This window comes from Thunnus albacares, chromosome 15 (assembly GCF_914725855.1).
Source record: "Thunnus albacares chromosome 15, fThuAlb1.1, whole genome shotgun sequence".
In the NCBI taxonomy this organism is placed as follows: Eukaryota; Metazoa; Chordata; class Actinopteri; order Scombriformes; family Scombridae; genus Thunnus; species Thunnus albacares.
The window spans coordinates 16506782-16529107 of record NC_058120.1 but is presented as its reverse complement, the minus strand read 5'-3'; the positions used below and the strand labels follow the sequence as shown (position 1 = coordinate 16529107).

Genomic DNA, 22326 nt, shown 5'->3' with positions numbered 1-22326 from the left:
AAGGAAAACTGCCTCTGAGATTTTATAGACCAAACAATTAATTGAGAAAATAATCTGCACATTAATCCACAATGGAAACAATCGTTAATTGCAGTCCTATTCTTGAGTTGTCATGTAAGGGCCAATAAGTTGAAATTCACCTGCAAACCCATGTGGTTTGCAGCCAAATTTGTAACTGTTGCTAACATTTTCTCTCATAAGTAGAGTTTGCAGGATTTGAAGCAGGTTTTACACCATTTGAATCAGAACAGCCGGTGTTGTCGGTCGATCAGTGTTTAGCAATTTGAGGATAGTTGCATGTTTGAAAACAAAGTCATGCAGACTGATTAATACGGATGATGCATTCTTTGTGTGTGTTCATGAGCATCAAATTTGTATGATTATTGTAGTGCAGTGAGATAATCAACAGAGTGGAGTTTCCACTTTGCTGCTTCCTCCTCATGTGGTCTGAACAACACAAACCCTTTGACCGTTCCAGCGTCTGCAGCGCTCTGTCCTCGTCATCAAGTTTATTTCAGTCTGCGGCATCTCTAGATCCAAAGACTTAATCTGATCATTAATTAATTGCATGCCAGGGGTTAAGGTTAATCCTGTGTGAATCGAGTTCTATTCATTATTTTTCAGGACGAGAGGGTGTCAAAACTCACTCGAAGCAAGATATTAAAACATTTCTTCAAAGGAGGAACATAATGGATTCCCCCGATGTCTGACTAGTGTGACTAAAGCCTTGAAGGCCTAAAAGCCTCTGTTCCATTTTTTCTATCAGGATTGTGATGTTGAAGGACACGCTGTGGCCTTGGTCTCTGCGCAAAATGGACCGCTATGAGCAAAGCTTGTGTCTGAGGGATGCAGGAGTATTAAGGATTTGTATAAGATGGATTACCCTTTTAAAAAAATTATGATTTATTTCTCAGATTTGGGGTAATACTTTCACAATATCTCACAATACTAACTTCAGTGGCACCCAGGTAAAAACCCCTCTCTCTTTTTTTTGTTTAAAAAACAGTAAAATGATAATTAATTGGACAAACGTATTCTGTCTTTAAAGGCACAATCCATGATACGTAATAACATAACATAATCACTCCAAAACTGACTGACAGGTGTTTTATTACACAAACTAATACTAGATAACAACTAAATCTATGTTGTTAATGTTGTTTTATGCTGTTAAAACTTTGTTTCCTTGAGTAATGATTGGAAACACATGTGTAAACAGGACTACAGTACATTTTTTTAATAATGATCATCTAAGGAAAACACAATATCTTGATTTTTTTTAAATTTTGAATTCAAACTATAAATTCATGAAAATGTATTTTTTTTATTTTTGTATATTTTATGCTAGTAATTTACATGGTCAGAAAATACAGATTTGGATTATGGATTATTAATTAAAAGTTGAATTTTTAAACAGATGAAGTTTAGTGGCATCTAGCAGAACAGACTTGGCAGAAATTGAATATAATATTCATGAGTATGTTTTAATTTGTGTATAATCACCTGAAAATAAGAATTGCTGTGTTTTCGTTACCTTAGAATGAGTCCTTTACATCTACATGGGGAGCGGGTCCTCTTCCACGGACGCCTCCATGTTGCATCGCCATGTTTCTACAGTAGCCCAGAACAGACAAACCAAACACTGGCTCTAGAAGGGGCGAGTTTTGTGTCCACTGTAGGTTCTCCTACATGCTTGGAAGGGAAAGGGAGGGGTATTCAGTTGGTTGCAATCTGCAACCTCATTCACTCGATGCCACTAAATCCTACACAATGGTCCTTTAATAATGTGCCTTCCACCTCCAAAGTATATTAAAAAATGTCTTCTTCTTTATAATTTAAAGGTTTAAAGACACTTAAATTAAAGATAATGTTTCTTTTATTTGACAAACAGCTATTTGACATACACACTAAACAGCAACATGCACTCATCCTCCATGATAAGAACATTGCTGCATCAATATGGTGTCAGAAGTGTTGCAGAATAGCACCATTACAAGTAGCTAAACAGCAAGTTTTCTCTTTTCAAAATATAATAGCTGTTAAGTAGATATATTTTTCCATCTGGTTTTGTTGGAACAATTTCAAGTAACAACGTTAAAACAGCTCCGGCAGTTGAAAAAAGTTCCTGTTGTTGTCGTTGTTGTTGTTATTTTGAACAGGGAAGAAAGCGTTGATAATTATTGGACTGTATTCAGTGACAGTTCAGAAATATTTTTCAGTGGAAATTCTCACCTATTAAAAGTATTCCGCCCTCACTGAGAAGTGATGAAGTGTTAATTACAGCTCTTGTGCTTTAGCAGTACAGAGTGTGACGCCAACAAGCTGTTTAGTGTTTGCCTCCAGGTTTGTTTGTCTAACTAAAGGATAAAGCGAGGTGTCCAACATGTGAAGAGATATATTTTCAGGTGTTGTTAATTATCATTTTATTAGCTTTTCTCAGTGAACAATGTCATCACTGAAGTCATAGTTATTTAAGACAATGAACTTGTAATCTTATGTGCTGTGGAATGAATCTAGCACACACAGATATACAACTTTTTTATCTGTGTACTAAAGGCCAAACATTTCAAAAGCGATCGTTGCATAAGTAAGTTGGCAAACAAACTTACCAGGGCCACAATAGCGTGCTGATGATAGACGCAAGTCAACAATAAAAACCGCTGAATGACACACTACTCTTCATACTGGCACAAGGTCTCAAAGTTGAAACCTGCTGAGCAAGAATCGAAATAATTCAGTACATTCAATTCACTCCTCATGAAGAGGTTAGGAACGACACTATGAATATTACAGAACTAGCTCAGCTGCACAATTAATCTGACGTAAATAAAGATTTTATTTATTTAGGTCACTCTTAGCAGAGAAAAAAGTTTGAGATTTGTAGAAAAATCAATACAATTAATGTATTTGAAAAATCATACATTTTTGAGGAAAAAACATAAGGTATTTTGTTTGTTATATTCCCTTTTTTCCAGAAAACCAGATTAATTAAAATTATGTAGTTAAAAAATCATACAAGTCAGTTGAAAGACTAAAACTCTAAAAGGGTTAGAGGTAGCGGTGCAGATTGTGAACAGTAATTCATTCCACAGCTTGGATGACATGACAGCCAAGCCAAGGTCACTCTTACCCGCTAATATAGACTTAGTACCAGCAAGAAAAGCTTTTTCAACTGCCCTTAACATGCAGCCTTGTATGTAGGGGCTTAGTAGGTCGAAAATATGGCTTGGAGTCAATCCATTTAACGACTTATAAGTGATCGATAGATTTTGAACTGTATTCTGAAGCAATGGGAAGCCGATGAAAGCTGTAGTTCCAGTTAAAAGCCTTGCAGCTGCATTTTGGACCAACTGAAGACAATTTAGTGTTTTTTTTTTTTCATTGGGTGCTAAATATAGAGAGTTAAATAATCAAGGCAGGATGAAATTAAGGCATGACTAACTTTCAGCAGGCCAGCGGCAAACAGAAATGGTTTGATTTTAGAAATCCTTACATATTTGAGTGAATGGGATTGGTATTGAAAGCATGTCTAATAAAAAGAAAAACTGCACTCGTACAATCCTGTAGTACTCTTCTTTAGTGACCCGTCAGCATAACAACAAAGCAGCATCCCACCAACCCCGTATGTGTGGCCTGTCTAAGTGCCATGCATGAAACTTGGGTGTCTGTCTTGGTTTTGTAACAGAATAAAGGGTGAAACAGGCAGTTTTTCATGTCAATCATCACAAATTTCCTAACCCAAACAAACAACTTAAATGAATACGTTGACACAAAGTCCCCTCTCATCAGGTTTTATTTTCTTTCTAGGGAAAAACAGTATTTTGCTTTCCGCATCTCAGTTCTGTCCTGCTCTTTCAGCCTCCATTAAACACCGTCTTTTCATACTCCTCTCTCCGTATGATGAGCCTCTTCATCCTGCTGGTCACAGGTTCGATGGCACCCTGCCGGCCCAAGCAGGACACCACTCTCGATGAATCACTTCCAGGTCATATGGTTTGCACAGACGACAGGTGTTTGATGAATAGGATGTGTGTGTGTGTGTGTGTGTGTTTGTGTTTGTGTGGAAGATAGAGACAGAAGGAAATTGAGAGATATTTTAATATTGGGCAGATTTATTAAGCAAGAGGAAAATAGTGGCATAGTCCTTTTTAAAATTCTTGCGCAAGTGAACAGTGTCTAATTACAAGATGTTCCCACGTCAGTCTTGCTTGACGTTCTGGAAAAACAAATAAATGGGATGTTACATCAGAATTTTGTACGTGCTCAGTGTGTGGCTTCAATGTGACGTCTCTTCACAGGGTATTTCCTGATTAGATTACTGTATGAACATGAACTGACAAGCTGTTAGGCTGGGCAATTGGCTGCCCATTGGCTGCCCTTTTACGTGTGTCGTAAAAGGTTTGGAAAGTCCAGAGGCTGATGACAGCTCCCTGACCTTGCCTTCTCCCACAGAGGAATCTTTTCTTACACAAAACTCTTCTTTTTGTTTTTGTTCATGCATCTTTTCAGGGGGAATGTCGTTACGAACAGGAGCTTCTTCCTTACCTCGATGCCGACGGCCACGTGAAGAGCGGACAGATAGATAAGAAGAAGAAGAAGACACAGAAAGGCACAAAAACTTGTGCCAAAACTTCCAGCAACAAACCCAAACCATCTCACTTGTCTTTCTCTGATCTGGAATACATTGATGAGGAAGATACACAAGGAATGGGTTTAATTTCTACATCAGTCTTGATAAAACAGAAGCCTCCTGTTGAACATGAGAGCAATAAACCTCACGATGACATCAGAGATCACACAATTTGTCCACTTCAGTCGAACAATGACTGTCAAGGCGCCGAGGTGGATGAGGAATGTGTCATCGTTAATGAGGACGTCACAAAAGCAGAGCATACAGTGAGAGAGGCGGTAAATTTAGACAATATTTCACAGCTGATCACAAAAATCGATGACTGTGAGCCTGATCTAGAAGAAGATGTTGAACTTCAGGCCATGTTCTATCTTCCGAAATGGGATTTAGCACCTCTCTCCTCTGCCAAACTCCTCCCAGGAAGAGATGAGAGTCTGAAGACCATCCTTACCAATGTGGCAGAGCTCCTGTCCCGATCTCCACCGCTGCTCGCTGTAGATTTAGACGCTGCCATGGCCTCCCCATCACCTCCTCCCTCTCCTCAGCGGGTGCAGGGGCCTCATCAGCCGTTCCAGGTCAGGTTCACCCTGGATGTGGATGACGACGACGACGATGAAGCGATGATGAGTGACGCTGACAATGCTGATGAGCCTTCAGTGGAGAAAGAGGACAATAAGATCTATAACAATTGGCAGCCTGTCAGGAGGGGCAGCACAGCAGCCGACAGTCCGACCTGGGATGAGGTTTTTGATGACGAAGAAGAAAATGAGAATCATGACGGCATGGAGGTCGATGACGAAATGTGCAATGACGTCAAGGGGGAACGGGCTGGTGAAGAAGCAGAAAAGAGTGAAGAAATAACAAGTAAGAACGGTGGCAAAAGTGAGGAAACAGAGCATTATTGGGAGGATGTGAGGGATGATGTGAGGGATGAGAGCATGGATCTGTTTGAGGATGATGAAGCCTTCCTGCAGATGACCATCCCAGAAATCCCCACTCCTGAAGACGCCGTCACGCCCAGGACATCTCCCAGCGCTGAGGATATTGCTAAAAGCACAAAAAAGATGTCAAACACTTCAGACACACGAACCCTGACAAACCCATGTAGCACTACAGACTCAGCTGACATGCATGTAACTCGGGACACAATCACCCATAACACTACCGAAACAGAACATAACACACACACAGCAGCAGCAAGTAAAAACGCAACAGACAAGGCAATTACAAGTCTCTGTAAATCTCCTACAATGCAACAAAATCAGTCATTTGACAATTCCCATGACTACTTTTCTGTCAACTTTGACCTCGGATATTCACTGGAGGACTCTGAGGAGGAGGAGGAAGAAGTAGAGGTTGTTCCTGCCCCATGTATGCCAACCTCCCCGCAGCCTAAAAAGCAGGCTGACTCCACAGTGTCTTTGCCGGGCGTCTCTAACTCCTCCACTCCTTATAACAGCGTCCATAGACCTGTACGTTCCAGTGAGCCCAAGTTATCTACACCCCAAAGGCTGTCGGAGCACAGGAAGAGAGAAATGTCCTCTCTTCTGATCTCACCTTTGGTGTCTAAAGGTGGGGCGCTACCATCTCCAATCACATCACCAGCAGCCAGACGCATGCTCATATCAGGTCCAGCCGGGCCTCGCACCCCGTCTTCGCTCTCCATCTTGAAACGGAGACGACCGGAAGGCTGCACCACCGAAGCAGAGACGGGGCCAGGCGTGGAAAACGGCTCACGCCAGGAATTCGTGTGTGTGCCTGACTTTTCTCTTCATCCAGGTTTGTTTACTCTTCAAAAGGTACTTTTCTTCAGAGGCTCATGTTTTAAGTTGGTACATTCCATTTCTCTCTGCTCCAATTTACATTTATATGTCAAGATCTCTACCTGTTTCTGTTTGTCTCACCTTTTTTCCTCAGCAGAGTGCAACACTGACAGTGAGGATGAGGTCGTGGTTCATAAAAGAAGACATCAGAACAAGGTCAACCCCTTGTTTTCGCCAGAAGTGGTGAGAAACGCCTGCTTTATTCATTTTCCGCTCTTTCATAATGTCAATGAAATGCTCACATAAAGGCTCATTCTTTTGGTATACATTAGAAATAAGTAGATGTCATCTGTCTGTTATGTTACAATAACACCAGCTAAGCAGGAGGTATCAGATTCAGACGGTTCAGTCTGCCTCTGTCCATCATTTCCAAGGTACCTGCAGTTGCCATGACAACCACTTTGACCATGACAGAGTAACAGAGTAATTCATATAATACTCATTGACAAACTGTTCACAGATATAGTGTAAAAACAGAAAATGCACATGTATGTATGCAAAATGTAACATGTTTTGTCTCCGTTAGTCAAAGATCTCCAGTGACGTGGATTCCCCGGTGGTAGCAAAAAGGAAACGTGCAGCTGCACTTGATATTGTAAGATTTTCTTTATTACAACCTATTCAACACAGCTGATATGATTTAAACACTTTCACTCCACACATTACTTATACTAATTTCTACATTATATGCAGCAACATAAACCGTGAAGAGAGTGTACAGTATTTAAATAATTTCTTTCCCTGATTCTCCAGTCCGATGAGATGGAGGGCGAAGCTGTTTCCGATGATGATTTCCAGAATGAGTCTGTGTTCATACGCAGAACCACAGCACACGCACCTGAGAGGCAGCGAGTCCAACAGGGCAAAACCAAGGTCTGTGTGGCAACAGATGCTTTGAATCTGTGAATTATATCATTTATTTCTTATGTTAACCTTTAAAAATACACAAAAAGTAACAACTGCTGTTTGTCTTTTTCAACAAAAAAAAAAAAATCATCACACATTTCAGACTTGACATTACATAAAAATGTCAAGTCTCAATAAATGTCAATATCCGACACCCTCAGCATTCATCAGCCTTGATATTTCCCATTGTCCCTTTGTCAGCACAACATATGTCGAAAAGGTCGTCAGTTCCTGGATGAGGAAGCAGAGCTGTCAGAGGACGAGCGGGAAGAGGTGTCAACTGATGAAGAAGATGGAGAAGAAATGAACCATTCTCTAGAAGGCTTTGTGGTCGACAACACACACTCCTCCCAGGGACTTGATGGTAGGGCACCATGGTTATTCCAAAAAATGTTATTTTACAGTATCGTCAGTGGATTTGATTTCTAATTTCCTGGACCGAGTCTTTCAGTTTTAGGAGAATCGATAGTCACTCTTTGGCTTTTCCTGTGTGTTCTCCTTTATATCAGACTCAGAGATGCACGGGATTTACCTGAAGTCAGTAAGAAGCCCTGCACTCCATGGCAAGTTCAAAATGTCCTACAGAAACCATCACAACATGGACATATTTTCCCAGGTATATTTTATCCTCAGTGTTACATTTTGGTTAAAAATAAAAGGCTGTTGTGTGTATTTACAGATGGCGCAAATAGCAAACATGAGTTTTAAAGACACATCATTAAAGTAACCTTTGGTGTAAACATAACCTTAAGCTCTGTTCTTAAACTTGACCTTTGGTCTCAGGTGCCTGAGATGGATGAAACATATGCAGAGGACAGCTTTGTGGTGGGCAATGAGGTGGACGAGCTGGAGAGCAGTGAGGAAGAGGCGGAAGAAGAAGTCGTTGAACTTATGCCAGAGGATTCATATGTGGACGGGAAGAGGCAGTACGCCACCAGACGCCGTGTCTTCTTGCACAAAGCCAGAGCAAAGACTGGAGCCGGAGCAGGTGCTAAGACCAGGGCTGAATCTCCACCAGAGCAGAGGGCTGGGGTGAAAACCAAGCGCACCCGAGTCATACGCCTAGAGGATTCCAGTGAGGAGGAGACAGAGGAAGTTGGTAAAGAGAGAAGTCTTGTAACAGGAAAGGATATTACTGTTGCCCTGCAGCCAAAGCTGGTACAGCATGACTCAGATCTCAGCAAGCAGAAAGCCTCCTGCTCCTCCTCCTCCTCTTCAACCATAGCATCTAAGGTCTCACTGCTGAGCAGGGGACAGAGGGGCTCAGTGAGTGAAGATCTGCAAAATGAGAGGTAATTTAAATCCTCATATAGTTGCACACATGCACAAACCTAAACATTCATGAAGTACTCGAGCATTGTTTTTGCTCTCCTGCAGGTGTCGCCAGAGGTTAGAAAATCAACATCTGCTCTCTGACCAGCTAGACTTTGTGGAGTCAGACTCGCTGTTATCCTCCAAGAAGCAGCTTCAGGTAAAAAAAGAATCCAAAGATGACACATATACACACCTGCTGGGGTGAATACAGTGCATGTGTGAATATCATAGGCACACAACATGCGGACACATGATCACTAAAACTTAATAAAGGCAAAATGCCAAAAAAGAAACACAAACAAATGATTAAAACTTGAAATAATCCACATCAGAGTTTTGTTTTATACTGTCCAGGAAACCCCAGCCACCTCAACAGCGCATCAGCCTCCGAGGTCCATCAGACAGGATTTGTCAGTCAGCGAGGCTCCTTCTCCGCCTGGGTCCGTCCGTATTCTGGTGGACAGTCGCTGCATCAGCAGTGGAGTGGAGCTGATGACCAGCCTGCGTCAGCGCCACGCAGCCACCGTCCACGTCTGCTCACTGGACGGCAGCTACTTCATCGTCAGCAACCGCATGGCAGTGGAGCGGCACAGCCAATCAGATCTGGCCGCAACACAGAACCGGAAGCGATTGGCCGAGAGAGTGAACAGCTTGCAGGGATTGTTTGAGCGCATTTGTTTGATTGTGGAAAAGGACCGAACCAAGCCAGGTCAGTCAGCTCTTTGGTTTGATGACTTAATACTAAGCAATATTTTTTAAATGTGAATTGTGAATTTTTAAACAGGTTTACATTGTTTGTCCAATTACAAATATAAGATTCATTATGTAACACAAAGTTAGTTATAATGACCTTTTGTTAACTACTATACTGTACCGTCACTGCCCCAGGTGAGGCCTCACGTCCGTTCCAGCGAACACGTTACTACGACAGCACGTTGGCATCGCTTGTGCAAACCGGTGTGCGGTTGCTGTGGAGCAATGGTGCCGAGGAGAGTGCAGGCTTGCTGGCAGACCTGGCACGGCTGGAGCAGCGTAAAGGTCAGGGCATCGCTGTGCCCCTGGAGGTGAAAGGGCAGCACAGGCAGCAGGCCCTGCAGATGTACTTGAGCCTGCCCTCAGTCAACTATGCTCACGCTCTGAACATGAGCCACAACTTCAGGTCCATCGCCCAACTCATAAACAGGTAGATGAAGTGTGTGTATATATACAGTATATTTGAAAAAAAACAGGAACAGACAAGAATGTGATGCTTTGCTGGAGTAAGGTGATTTCAGACACTGACATAAAGGTTTTCCCCTCTTTTATAACTCGCTCTTCACCTTTCCATCTTCCTCCTACAGCCCTATTGAAGCCATACAGAAAGGAGGCTGCATGAGTCAACCCAGAGCGGAGGAGATCTACCGCTTCCTGCGCTACTCCTGCGACTCCTTCCTCATGAACACATCAAAAGCATGGAAAACCTGCTAGTAGCGTGGGAGAGAGCCACGACCTGAAATCCATTTCCTCCATTCATCCTCCGTATTCCTTTCTGTCTCCACCACTTTCTCTTTTCTTAGTGATGTATCTTCTGTTTCTTTTCTCTGCCCTTCTTGTTTCCTTACTTCTTTTTCAGTCTCACCAGGGACCAGGAGACACCTTTATCTTCTGCTTTATCTGAATGAAAAAGGAGCCTCAGGATATCAGCTCAAACTTCTTGCACAACAAGTTGAAGGGGAATGCCACTCAACTCAATTTTTGTTATAATATACTACTATTTTGATGTAAGACGTGAGTGAGTGAGTGGTGTTTCCAAACATCTTGTCTCGTTTCATGGTATTAGACTCATGTGCTGGCATTATTAGTGTCAAGACAGTGTGGAGGCAATACTGTGGTCCTAAGAACTCAATCAATATTTGATTGATACTTGAATAACTTGTTTTTGTTAAATTATGTATACATTTGTTTAAAGCCCTCTCACTGTAACTTATTACTCTGAAATGACTAAATATGTCATCAAGTTTCTTTAATAAACAGTCTATTTTTTTGTAAATTATTGTTTCACAAAGTTCACAAAAATCTATGACCCTATTACAACCACTAGAGGTCAGTCTTTCATCTCTTATATGGTCAAAAGCACTTGCTATCATTTAACTGCTTTCTGATCTTCCACTTAAATAAAAGTAAACTTCAACATCCACAAAGTAAATGCTAGAATTCAGATACTTTGCATGAACATGAATCAGTTACTGGATTAATTGAGTTCTCTTGGATCAGTTGACTGACTGAAACTTACTCAATCTATTAATTACTTAAACCATTTTATGATCAATTTCTAAAACTCATATACCTAACATATTGTGGTGGCAGCTATACCAAGAACTGTCAGAGTGCATGAGAAAAAATGTGGCTTTTATTTCACCATTCTTTCAGGACTACATAGTGTGCATGCTGCTTTGGTGCAAGATGTACATGAACAAGTACAGAACACAAAAGACAACATTAGATATTTAGAGAAACTCTTTTACAAAGATATTAGCAATTGTGTGTCACCCACCAGTACAGTCAGACAAACCTCATCAAATTTACAATAGAAAATACAGAACAAATCTTGGGACAGAAATAATAGATTGTAATTTAATAATTCCAAAGCCTAGAGAGATTTCACACATTGAACACCAAATTCACAGTATATACACACATCGCTATGTCTTTCGACAACCCCAAGTAGTCTTAGACCCTCATTTCTGACCCTTTAGTCCCAGTCTAACCTGTCACCTGTTGCAGGAAAAGTAAGAGCAGCAGCAGTTTACAACTGCAGATGTAGACATGAGAATGTGCGCTATCTACACACAGGAAAAGTAATGGCTTCTGCGATTATAACACTTGTCACTTGCAGGTAATTAAAGTTATAGATTTTGTTTTTATTTCAGCTGCTGTTTATGATTTACATTTTTAACTTGTGAGAGGTAAAAAGTTTTAACTTCAACAAATGTTAACAGGGTAGAGTTCAGAGTTCACTTCGCTCTGAGTGACATATTTTGCCTTCTGTCCTGTCCTGGTTAACATGAAGGGGGAAGCAGGGGGCTCCTAACCATTTTTGTTTGCAAAAAAAAAGAAAGAAAAAAAATATAAAGGCTTTGGATTTACAAGCTTAAAGACAGCAATACAAAAACAAAAATAGCAAAAGAGGTTGGTTCTATCTTTGGTGGTGAGTATTTGAAGTTGGCGTTAGCTGAAATCTGGTGTTTATTGCCAGAATACTTTAATGTCTGAAAAGGTTATGGTTTTAGAAACATTTAGAAACAGAAATAAATGATAAATTCATTTGAAACATCTTCTTAGTTTTATTTCACTTTGAGTATTTAATATCCACTTGGAGGTTAGTGACACAGTGATATATAATTGTAATTTTGCTAACAGGTAGTACAAATGTACATTATTAAAAACACACAAACAGCAGCTGTAACAAGGACAAACAAAATCTGCAGCTACAAATGTTAAAATTGCAGCAACAGTTACTTTCTCTGCCTGTAGGTGGCGCAGGTTAGTGTGTACGGAGCTCATCTGACAATGAAAACTCCCTCTTGTGGAACATTGTGCTTCACATCTAATTAGAGGGAGAGAAGGTTGAAAAATATAGTTTGGATTTTCAAAAGCCTTCTTTAACAAAGCCATCAGTTTGCTTGACACTGTAACAGATTCTTGCATCTATTGTAACTGTAGTGAAAAATCTGATTGCCAAAAATGTATTTTTTACAGTAATGTGCTTAATATTATACCATAAGGTGCTTTCTTTGGACACTGCATGATGCCCAGAACAAAAAGATTAATAAATGCTTTAAATTTGGTTTTAGACAATGATTATGTCAAATAAAAAACATTTCAAAAGACATCAAGCCCACAATTATACATAATTATGTTATATTTGGATGAAATCTCTGCATTTATCTACACCATGTGTCTATCACACTACAATGGGAAATTCAATGTCCAAGCCAGTAATATTTTCTCTTTGAATTTCAGAATTTAAAAGCAGATTATTTAAGTAGACAAAGAAATAAAAATACACCTCATTTGATTAAAACCTCAGACACCTCATAACATTTGGATGACATTCCTATGACTTCTCACAGGAAAGTTCAACTACAAACACAATTGTAACATTAGAGAAAGAAAAAATATCTACATAAATGTACAGTACATGTGTCAGGCTTTCTTTGTATTTGTAACCATTATGATAAAATGCTGAAATACTGTGTTCACACTATATGGAGGTAAATGGAAAGGGGAAAACTTCTTCACACCATGGAGAAGATACAATGGATTGGTCAGCTGCTTAAACCTAATAAATCTAAACTTAAAATGACATTAATACTGAGTGAAGTTTAAGCATGTCTTGATAGTAGAGACCAGTTTTAACATGAATTCCAGGCATACCTCATTATGACCTGAACACAGCATTCATTTCTTTGACTCTAAATACATTTTTGGGACATCTGTAACCGTTACTGTACATTACAGCAACTCTTGTAACCGTCAAGTTTCCTAAATTCAACATTTTTAAAAAATGTGTACAAAACCAAGCTTTTAAAAAGAGACCATATTTACAAATGCTGCTTTTATCTTATAATATATTACTTAAATACTAAGTGTGGTCACTTGGCTGAAGCTCCAAGGGCGGATGCATACCTAGGATCAGTTCACCTTTGTCATTATGGACACCAGTTAACAGATCACAGACCTGCATGAAGCTGCAAATTCAATCTATACTGGATAGATTTGCTGAGGACTGTAGTAATTATCTCAGCTGCGTAGTGGCTTACATGCTGGTCGGCTGTGCCTGTGGCTGCAGTGGCTGCAGCGCGACGGCCTGTGGCTCCGAGTCCTGAATGTTACACTCTTCTCCTTCGCGCATGTACAATAAGAATAGAGTCACGGTGGCGAATGTGGTAGCATTCACTGGGAACGCGCGGAGCAGAGTGGATGTGAGTCCACGTGTGAACACCCTCCAGCCCTCCTTCTTTAAGCTCTGTCTCACACAGTCCATGATGCCGTTGTACTGGTTGACACCGCCTACCCCATCCGCCTGAAGACGGGACTTGATCACGTCTACAGGATAGGTGGAGAGCCAGGAAGTGATCCCAGACATTCCGCCGGCAAACAACAGCTTTGGGATCATGTACGGGTCTTCCGGCTCACAGCCAAGATAACGTGTAAATGTGTCATAAGCAAGAAAGTACACGCCGAACCCTGGCGTTTCACGGATCAGGGTGGTCACCATGCCGCGATTGATACCACGGATTCCCTCCTTCTTGTAGATTCTTACCAGACAGTCCAGGGAGTTCTTGTACATCTTCTTCTTTGACTTCTTTTCTCCAGTCCCCTGCAACTGCATGCGTGTCTTGGCCAGCTCCATTGGGCAGCATATGACGCACTGGATGGCTCCGGCAGAGGCTCCAGCCAGGAACTGGTTGAGTGGTGTGTCGCAGCCAAGCTTCCGCATGGCGTTGCCCTGCACACCAAAAACTATGGCGTTGATGAAGGTCAGACCCATCATTGGAGAGCCGATGCCTTTGTACAGACCGAAAATCTACAGACACAAGGGCAGATTACTGGGATTATTTGTTGAACAGCACTGAGTTGTATCAACACATGAAAAAATTTAATTTGCCAAAATTTTTTTGACATGTCCAGAATAAAAACATTCATAAATGCACAAGATTTGGTTTTAGACAATGATAAAAATGTTTCATTATTTGACACAAAACATCAAACCCACAATTATACATAATTTGTATCTTGATGAAGACACCTGCCTTTATCTAGACCACATTTCTGTTTCTGTCACACTGCAATGGGAAATGTTCAGTGCAGCTGTGCAACAGTGCAAAATGAACAAAAAAAAAAAACCCAAACTGTCTAGTCATGTCATGGACAATCTAAATGGACCACTAGGGTTTAATAGATTTTAATTTCTGACTTTAACACATGGATATACTTCTGGTTTGGACTGTTAAACACAATGTTGTAACATTATCTTTGAACAATACATTCTGTTTGCGACTTGCTTCATTTTATCGTACGTGAACAGAAACGGATGACATTTTTCACAAGGTCTGCTGTTAATACTTTAAGTACCAAAAGTTCTGAACTGACTGTCCTACCAGACAGACGTCATCATCCCTACAGCCATGCCACTAGCATGGCTAAAAAAATGTGGGAATGTAACATTCCGACTTGTTTGACAGTCATCCAAGAACACCTCTAGAGAAAGTCAAACGCCATAAATCAAACACTTCATGTCAGTTATGTCAGAGTGAAAGCCTCGAGGCTATGACCGTGGCATTGCCTGATTACTTAAAAATTATATAACCTTTCAAATACCACTAAAACAAAGCACAGTCACATATTCTCTAGCCTGCTGATCTCCTTTAACCCTTACAACTGACATGTGCCAATACTGATTTTTCTTATATAAATCAATTATCACTGATTTTATCCAAGTAAACTGTCCAGTTCTGTAGAGAAAACATCTAAAATTTCAGTATGTGGTAGGAATACAGTTTCTGTATGAAACAAGCATGAGAAAATCATGGTGACCAAGCATGCTCGGCTTAGCTCAAATGCCATGATGTCCAAAGCTTAATTTAGCCTACACCGGAATAAGGCCCTCGTTGACCCCGGGTAACAGTCACACCTCTCCTTAACACCCCATGTTAGGAACATGCTGGCTGGTGCATGTGTTCAGAGATGGGACTGTAACTGGACACTTTAATTAGCGCATGGACCATTCTGACTCAACAGTAAGTAATATGGTGTAGTAAGCAGCACATGGTGAAAGCTATGTTACAGCCATGACATGTTTGAATGCGACCCAAGAATTATTTGATTTAAAGCAGTAAAAACATTACTAGACATTCACAACACAGACAAGCTTACCGACTCCTGGCGTATGATGGACCGGAAGCAGTGGAACGTCCCACGGTACAAAGGTTTGTCCACATTTTGAACTTGAAGTCGCACCTGTGGACGACAGCCATCATGTTACAGTCACATGCAAAAGTGACATGGCCAAAGAGGACCACAACAGCTACAAACCACATATTTCAATACATGTTTACATGGAAACAAGCAGGCAACTGTGCTTTGAAATGGTTTCTTTCAGGGTACAAAAAAAAAAATTATGCTTAGGGATTGCAACATGTGGGAGAAAAAAAATTAACCGAGAATGTTTTTACAAAAAACAAAATGTCTTCGGTGTTTTATATTTCTAAAGCTCAAAACAGGACATAGGGTGAGAGAAAGAAAGACCTTGACCATACTTACTAGGTCACATTTCCGTGGAGAGGTTGTTTATTTCTCTCTCTCATCTACAACACAGTGACACTGTTGCTGTTAAAGACAGCCTCCCCGAGCCCCCAAGCAGACACCAGCTCGGGGAGAAATGACATTGAAAGCAAAGTATAAAAGAGCTACAACCAAATTATTGACCAGTCATGTATACCTGCAAAGTGGATTCTCCAACTTCAATGTGTTTCAATTTCAATGGTATGCTATATTTAAAACTTCATTGTCTTTCCATTAACATATCAAGTGAATGATTTATGACAGCAAACTGAATACATTTGTAATGTTTAAGAAATTTCATAGGTTAATAGCCTCACATTAAAACATTGAAAATTCATGTTAATTCACACAAAAAAAAACATACAATAGCAAAAAAAATGTTAGTCTCAATATTTTGTTTGACTTTAACAAGTAGCTTAAAGCCAAAGGATTACTACATAGACGGTTTACACACATCAAATGCCAATAACACTTGCTGTGACTTAGCAGTTAGTCAAAAATAATGAGTTTGTATGATTAGTGACATCCACAGATATCCAGCAAAATTCTGGAAACTGAAGCCAATTTCCATACAGAGCCTGTGATAATTGATTTCAATGAAATCTGAAAATTAGTGAGTGCACCTCACCTCATTGTTCTGAACTTCAATGCAAACTGATAAAAGTTAACCTGGAGCAATATTACTAACTTGTTTGGTGGTGGACAACAATATAAAGAAGCTTAAGTTACATCTTTTACAACCTGTTAGAGGCATTGTGTATATTTTTGAAGATGTGTGTAGAAATTGTTTAGAAATTTTTTAAAAAAACAACACATTTATAACAGTAAACATGATATGATTTTAATGGTTTGACAAATATCTTAATTATAGAGTAATGTGAGGACTCACCCCTCTTGCTCAATTATCTGACTGTTGTACCTTTAAGTTATCTGGATTCAAATTCAGGCTGCCAACAGAGTGGTGTGACGCACAACATTTTTACAGCAAAGTCCTGAATCGTGTCATTGCCTAACATGAGTAAATAGTGGGGAGGAAGGAAGAAGACACCCACCTTCACGGTATCAAACGGATGTCCAACCAAAACACCAGCAGCACCTGAAAGATAGGAAGCAGGATTTCAAATTATTTTTCATTATCTCATCATTATCCTCTAGACCTGATAAAAGTGATATAGCAACACACTCCTAAACCTATGGTGTACAATTTGGTATCAGGGGAGAAAAAGGTATATGATCAAATGGCTCATCTCGCAACAGCAAACAGCCCACCCATCACGAGACTGCACTGCACCCAATGACGAAAGCCTAACAGTGGCCTGCCCTTGACTTATGCCAATAATCGGAAAAAAACATTATACAAACAGTAACATCTGACCATGTAATATTAGGACCTATTAGCCAAGAGGCATTCAATCATGAGGCGGTAATTCATTTGAAAATGTTGCACATTTACACATTTATACAGTTTGTTTATGGGAAACTTTTAAACTTGCATTTAATTTCAGTGTTTCTGGAAATTTGAGAGGCACTCAGATAACTGCTGATTTTCACCGATTTTGTGCTTGTTTGTATGTGTGTTAAGTGAGATGTGTCTGTTTGTTTTCAACTGATTTACTGAGGTGAGTATGCTTGAGATGCTTTTGCCTTAAAACTGCAGTTTTTTTAATATAGCCAATGATTTTTGTACTAATTTTCTGGTATTTTTTTAAATTTTAGGCCAGTGTCTCCATGTGTCCTATTTATTGCGTTTTTTTCTTACTGTGATGTGATTGTTGCAACAATTCCCTTTATCCAAGACAAATTACTTCTGTGGGAGTCAATAAAAGTGACCTTGAAATTTCAGTAGGGAGTACTTGCAGGTTTTTGATTTATACTACAACTCCTGCATTTGCACTGATGATACTAACAGGTAGCACTTTGGATAAATGCATCCATTAAACGCCATGTAATGATTAACCTGACACCTCGTTTGTGTGTCATTACTGATATGAAAATGTTGAATGCAAACAGTAAAAATACAAAAAGCCATTTAAATTATTCAGAGGGTGGTGAAGCGCTATTGGATAGATGTTCATAGAAGGGAATATGATTTATAACCAGACTTTTTTTAAATACCTCTCTTGTTTTCGCTGATTTGTAACTATGGAAAAAGCTTTGGCATGCAGAAATCAGTGAATGAATAACAAACAGTCTATAACCATGCCTATAGTGACACAAACCAGGCTCCATTCCTGATAGCGTAGCTGATATAGTAACAAACTGCTGTAATATCATTATCCTAAACCACTAACACCCATCCCACTTGAATGCAGCTGAATTACAATTAATATTCAACCTAATAAGTTAAAGTGTAGGATGTCTCAGTCTCTCAATAGTCAGAAAAGACAACACAACTCTTACTACGGCTCTCTGGTGCACGACTTTGTCATCACATCAGGGCCTTTGCTCTGTGGTGAGTCGAGCTAGGCTCCTTGATTGTGCTAAACTTTGGGAAGACCTTGGCCTTGAGTAAAGACAAAACAGCTGACAAGATTCCCAAAGGATTTAAAAAAAAAACTGACTTTGAGCTGACATTATGTAAACAGGAAGGCAACTTCCTGGTAGCCCTTTTTTTCTCCAGAGACTGAGGCTACTCCCTAAAGTGGAATGAAGATTATTTCACAATGTAGGAATGAGGGAGATTGTCAGATAATAAAAAAAGAGGAGAAAGATGATAGTGTATCCTGATTTGACAATGTAACAAAACTTAAAACACTGAAATACAATACCGTCAGGTTTTGTGTGAATGTGTGAGAGTTTTTAAAGAAAACACTTTCATGAGTGACAACATGAAAAAATTAAAATGCCACAGGTAAGGAATGTAACGTCACAAACTAACGTTATATCCGGGATTTTCACAAACTTAACGTTTAAAAAACTGCTTAAACTTAGGTTTTTAAAATCAAATCTTTCCCCTTATCGGTTTGTAATGATTCTCAGAAGTGACAGATGAAAACACAAATCACTAACTTTGCTGCTTGGTGCTGTCCACGCGTTGGAAAGCCGGCTAAAGCTAATGCTAGTCGCTAGCTGAAACTTGTTAACCTGGCTAACGTGGCTAAGCTAACATCAAACTGGCTATAACTACTTACCTCCTACGCATCCTGCAGCGAAATCCAATGCCATTCCCTCACAAAGCTAACTCTTGAAATGTGTGGCCGACAAAAAACCGTAATTCTCAAGCCCTTTCTGGGTACTTTATTATAAATGGTGTCTGTCTCAACTTCGTTATTTAAAAAAAAAACCCGACTTGGTGTTGAGCCAAGCTGGTTAGCACTTTCTACAATATCCTCCTTTTAGGTTTCAGTCGTTGCTGATGCTGAGGTAAAACGGAAGATAATCAGGTTACTGAGATCCCGCTGAAGCTGTGACTGGTTTATTTTCTGCTGATGTGTCCTCACTCCTACTACTGGATGAACGCTTTCTGCCAAACCTTTCTATTTCTGTGCCACAGCAGCAGGCGGAGGAGGAGGCGGGGGTTCAAAGTAGAAAAGAAAGGAGCGTGTTCGGACTTTTTTTAAGGGGGGGGCCCAATCAGATTACTTGGAGGTAGACAACTCCCCTAGCGGCTCCTTTCCGCCCCTCGTACCCATTGGCTGCAGCCGCAGAGAGGAGTTTGAAATTGTGGCTGCTGCTCTTACCCACCGTCAAAATCAACAGTGTTATCATGGGGTCGCGTCTAGATGGCGACCCCTACATTCTAGGGTTACCATAGACGTGTGACTGGTTGGCTTGCCTCTGGTTGTGGTGACTGGTGTGATTTCTGCCTCATTTTTCTATTTTTTCATTAAGCATTTTAACCTTTCAGAAGTTCACACAAGCATTTTTTTTTCATATACAATAATTTCCCCTCACACTTTTCAGATTATAAGCAAATTATGTATAAATGGTCTATGTGCCATGCCTGCTGCTATCTGTACACACTGTTAATGTTTTGTCTTCTGCTAGTAGGCAGGCTCCTGTGAGTGCAAACAGTTCTGTAGCTTGAGCTGACAGATGGTTTTAGTAAACATGCAGCTTCAATTATGTCATGGTCACTCACGACTGCATAACCAACTTTATGAGCGTTTGCTATTTTTAAGTTAAATATGCATTGACTGTTTATTCATGTCATATAGTTCCCTTTCTGGTAAATGGTCTGAGTAGAAGACTTTTTGGGTCTGGCAATCCTAAAGTAGGTGTGAATGTGAGGGCCTGCTTTGGTCGAATGAATGCTGTCTTGAGTCTGGGGTCCAAGTCACTTGGTCAGTCGGTTTGAGGCCATGGTCATGTATTATGGCTACCTTCCAGTCAGGCATTACAGAGTTAAGAATTAATTAAAGAGTAACAGATCCACTGTCTGCAGAAGCCTGTGATGCCTAAAAAGGACATCAATTGACTAATTGAAATTATTTTTTGGTTATGGAATTTTTAGGATAGCCTCCACTCTTTTAGGATTTGATCTCATGCCCAAGAAATGTCACTGTTGGTGATACAAACTGCAATTTAGATAGGCTAGCCTTGTGACCTTGTTCTGCTAAATATTTCAGCAGTGCCACAGTGTCACTTATGTTTGCTTCCTGGGTAGATGAACAGATTACTCGGTCATCTACATACTGTGTCAAAACACTACCTGCAGGTAAACTCAGACCCTCCAGTTGTACTTTTTTGGGTGGAAAAAATAGCGTTTCTGACAGGTGAGTCAGAAGATGGCACAATCACTCCTGCTGGTAGCAAACTATTGAACACTGGTGTGGTTCCCTCAACGGCTTCTGGTTTCAGTGGGTATTGTTGTTGACATAGTCGGTAAGTGCTTTCAGGTGTCACTAGGAGGGGTGCCAATGATGCTGAGGGTGCTGCTGATAATAGTTCTGAAGCAATTTTGAAATGTTTGTCATTTGAATATGTTTCTCAGTTTCCTCATTGTGTGAATGTTTGGTGTTGGGGGTGCATTCACCAGAAATGTTGGCCCCGTCTACCTCATCATAGTACTGGTCCCCCTGCAGGTGGGTCACAGTCACCTGCCTGGGAGGTTGTCTGCTCCTGCCTCTGTAGATTGTGTCCGCTTTTGTTTGTTTTGACAGAGTTTCTTTGGCTGAATCTGTAGGATATGAAGGAGGTGGTGATGAGGATGAACTGGCTGAAGACTCTCCAATCGCTATCAGGTCTAGGTCCACAACTGATCTCGAACCCATCACACAGGCGTGGATGTGTGTCTGGTTGGCTTGCCTCTGGTTGTGGTAACTGGTCTGATTTGTGCCTCATTTTTCTATTTTCTGTCACTAAGCATTTTAACCTTTCAGAAGTTCACACAAGCATTTTTCATATTTATATAATAATTTCCCTCACACTTTTTAGATGAAGATTTGACACAATGGATAATATAACAAGATTTTAAAATACAACACACTGTTAAAGATTATAGTTTCCAACTTTTTTGGCTTTTGACATCTTACAAAAAGCAATGTGTAGTCAGGGTCACAGTTCAGATGTCTATGAGTTGTTAACAGCTCCACCAAATAGTGATTTCTCCCTCTAAACGTCTTACACAGTTTAAATAACTGTTCAAATAATCCAATATTTCACCAAAAATCAAGGTTAGAGAAAAAGAGAAAAAAAAGACCCCTCAAATTTTTCTGGTGACCCTTTGGAGGGGTCGACCCCTAGGTTGGGAACCACCAGACTAAATTATCTAATTGTATATGAAGTAGCTCAAACTAGCTCCACATCCAGCAGCTACAACAGTAACATGCTGCTTACACACTGATGCTTCAGTATTAATAATCTGCTGATGTCGTATATAATAATATATCAGTCACAGGGACGAAACATGAAGTTTTATTTTAATACTGTAAATACATCTTGCTGCTAGTACTTATGTACTTTTATTTAAGTAGGATTTTTTATGCAAGACTTTTACTTGTAATGGAGTATTTCTACATTGCTGTATTGGTACTTTTACTTTAGTAAATGATCTGAGTACTTCTTAAACCACTGCCAACTGGCATACTTTTAAAGGGTCAAAGGGAATCCACGTGCAGTATATTGTACCAGGACATGGCATCATGAGCGCCTGTGCAAACAGCCCTTCAGCAAATATCTGGGAGTTTTAATAATCAATTTTGTGTGAGAAGAGCCGAAGTAACTGTGGTAATTTTTGAGTGCAAATTTTGTAGTAGCCTTGGTTTTAAAGCATACTTATGTGTATACTTTATGAGGAAACAAAATATTAAAGTCCCCCTACACTCAAAAATGTGTTTTTCTGATTGTCACCTGACTGTGATGTTTGAGCTTCACTATACAGAATGA

General features: G+C 40.1%; 2 protein-coding genes across 2 annotated transcripts in view; one reads left to right on the top strand and one right to left on the bottom strand.

The window, feature by feature from the left end:
• Positions 1–12383, top strand: part of fancm (FA complementation group M) — a 44436-nt gene extending 32053 nt beyond the window's left edge. The window contains exons 14-24 of the mRNA XM_044374474.1: positions 4510–6409; positions 6548–6636; positions 6980–7048; positions 7207–7326; positions 7561–7723; positions 7869–7975; positions 8143–8651; positions 8737–8830; positions 9028–9382; positions 9562–9856; positions 10014–12383. Coding sequence (XP_044230409.1) covers positions 4510–6409; positions 6548–6636; positions 6980–7048; positions 7207–7326; positions 7561–7723; positions 7869–7975; positions 8143–8651; positions 8737–8830; positions 9028–9382; positions 9562–9856; positions 10014–10140 — 3828 coding nt within the window. The 3' untranslated portion in view covers positions 10141–12383. The remainder of the gene's footprint in view (positions 1–4509; positions 6410–6547; positions 6637–6979; positions 7049–7206; positions 7327–7560; positions 7724–7868; positions 7976–8142; positions 8652–8736; positions 8831–9027; positions 9383–9561; positions 9857–10013) is intronic.
• LOC122998013 (mitochondrial basic amino acids transporter) lies at positions 11045–19543 on the bottom strand. The gene is made up of 4 exons (XM_044374480.1): positions 19131–19543; positions 17052–17095; positions 15592–15675; positions 11045–14242 (listed from the first exon to the last, which is right to left on the bottom strand). Exons 1-4 carry the CDS (start codon positions 19162–19164, stop codon positions 13472–13474), a joined length of 933 nt encoding a protein of 310 aa, XP_044230415.1. The 5' UTR covers positions 19165–19543; the 3' UTR covers positions 11045–13471.
• Positions 19544–22326: the final 2783 nt, after the last annotated feature.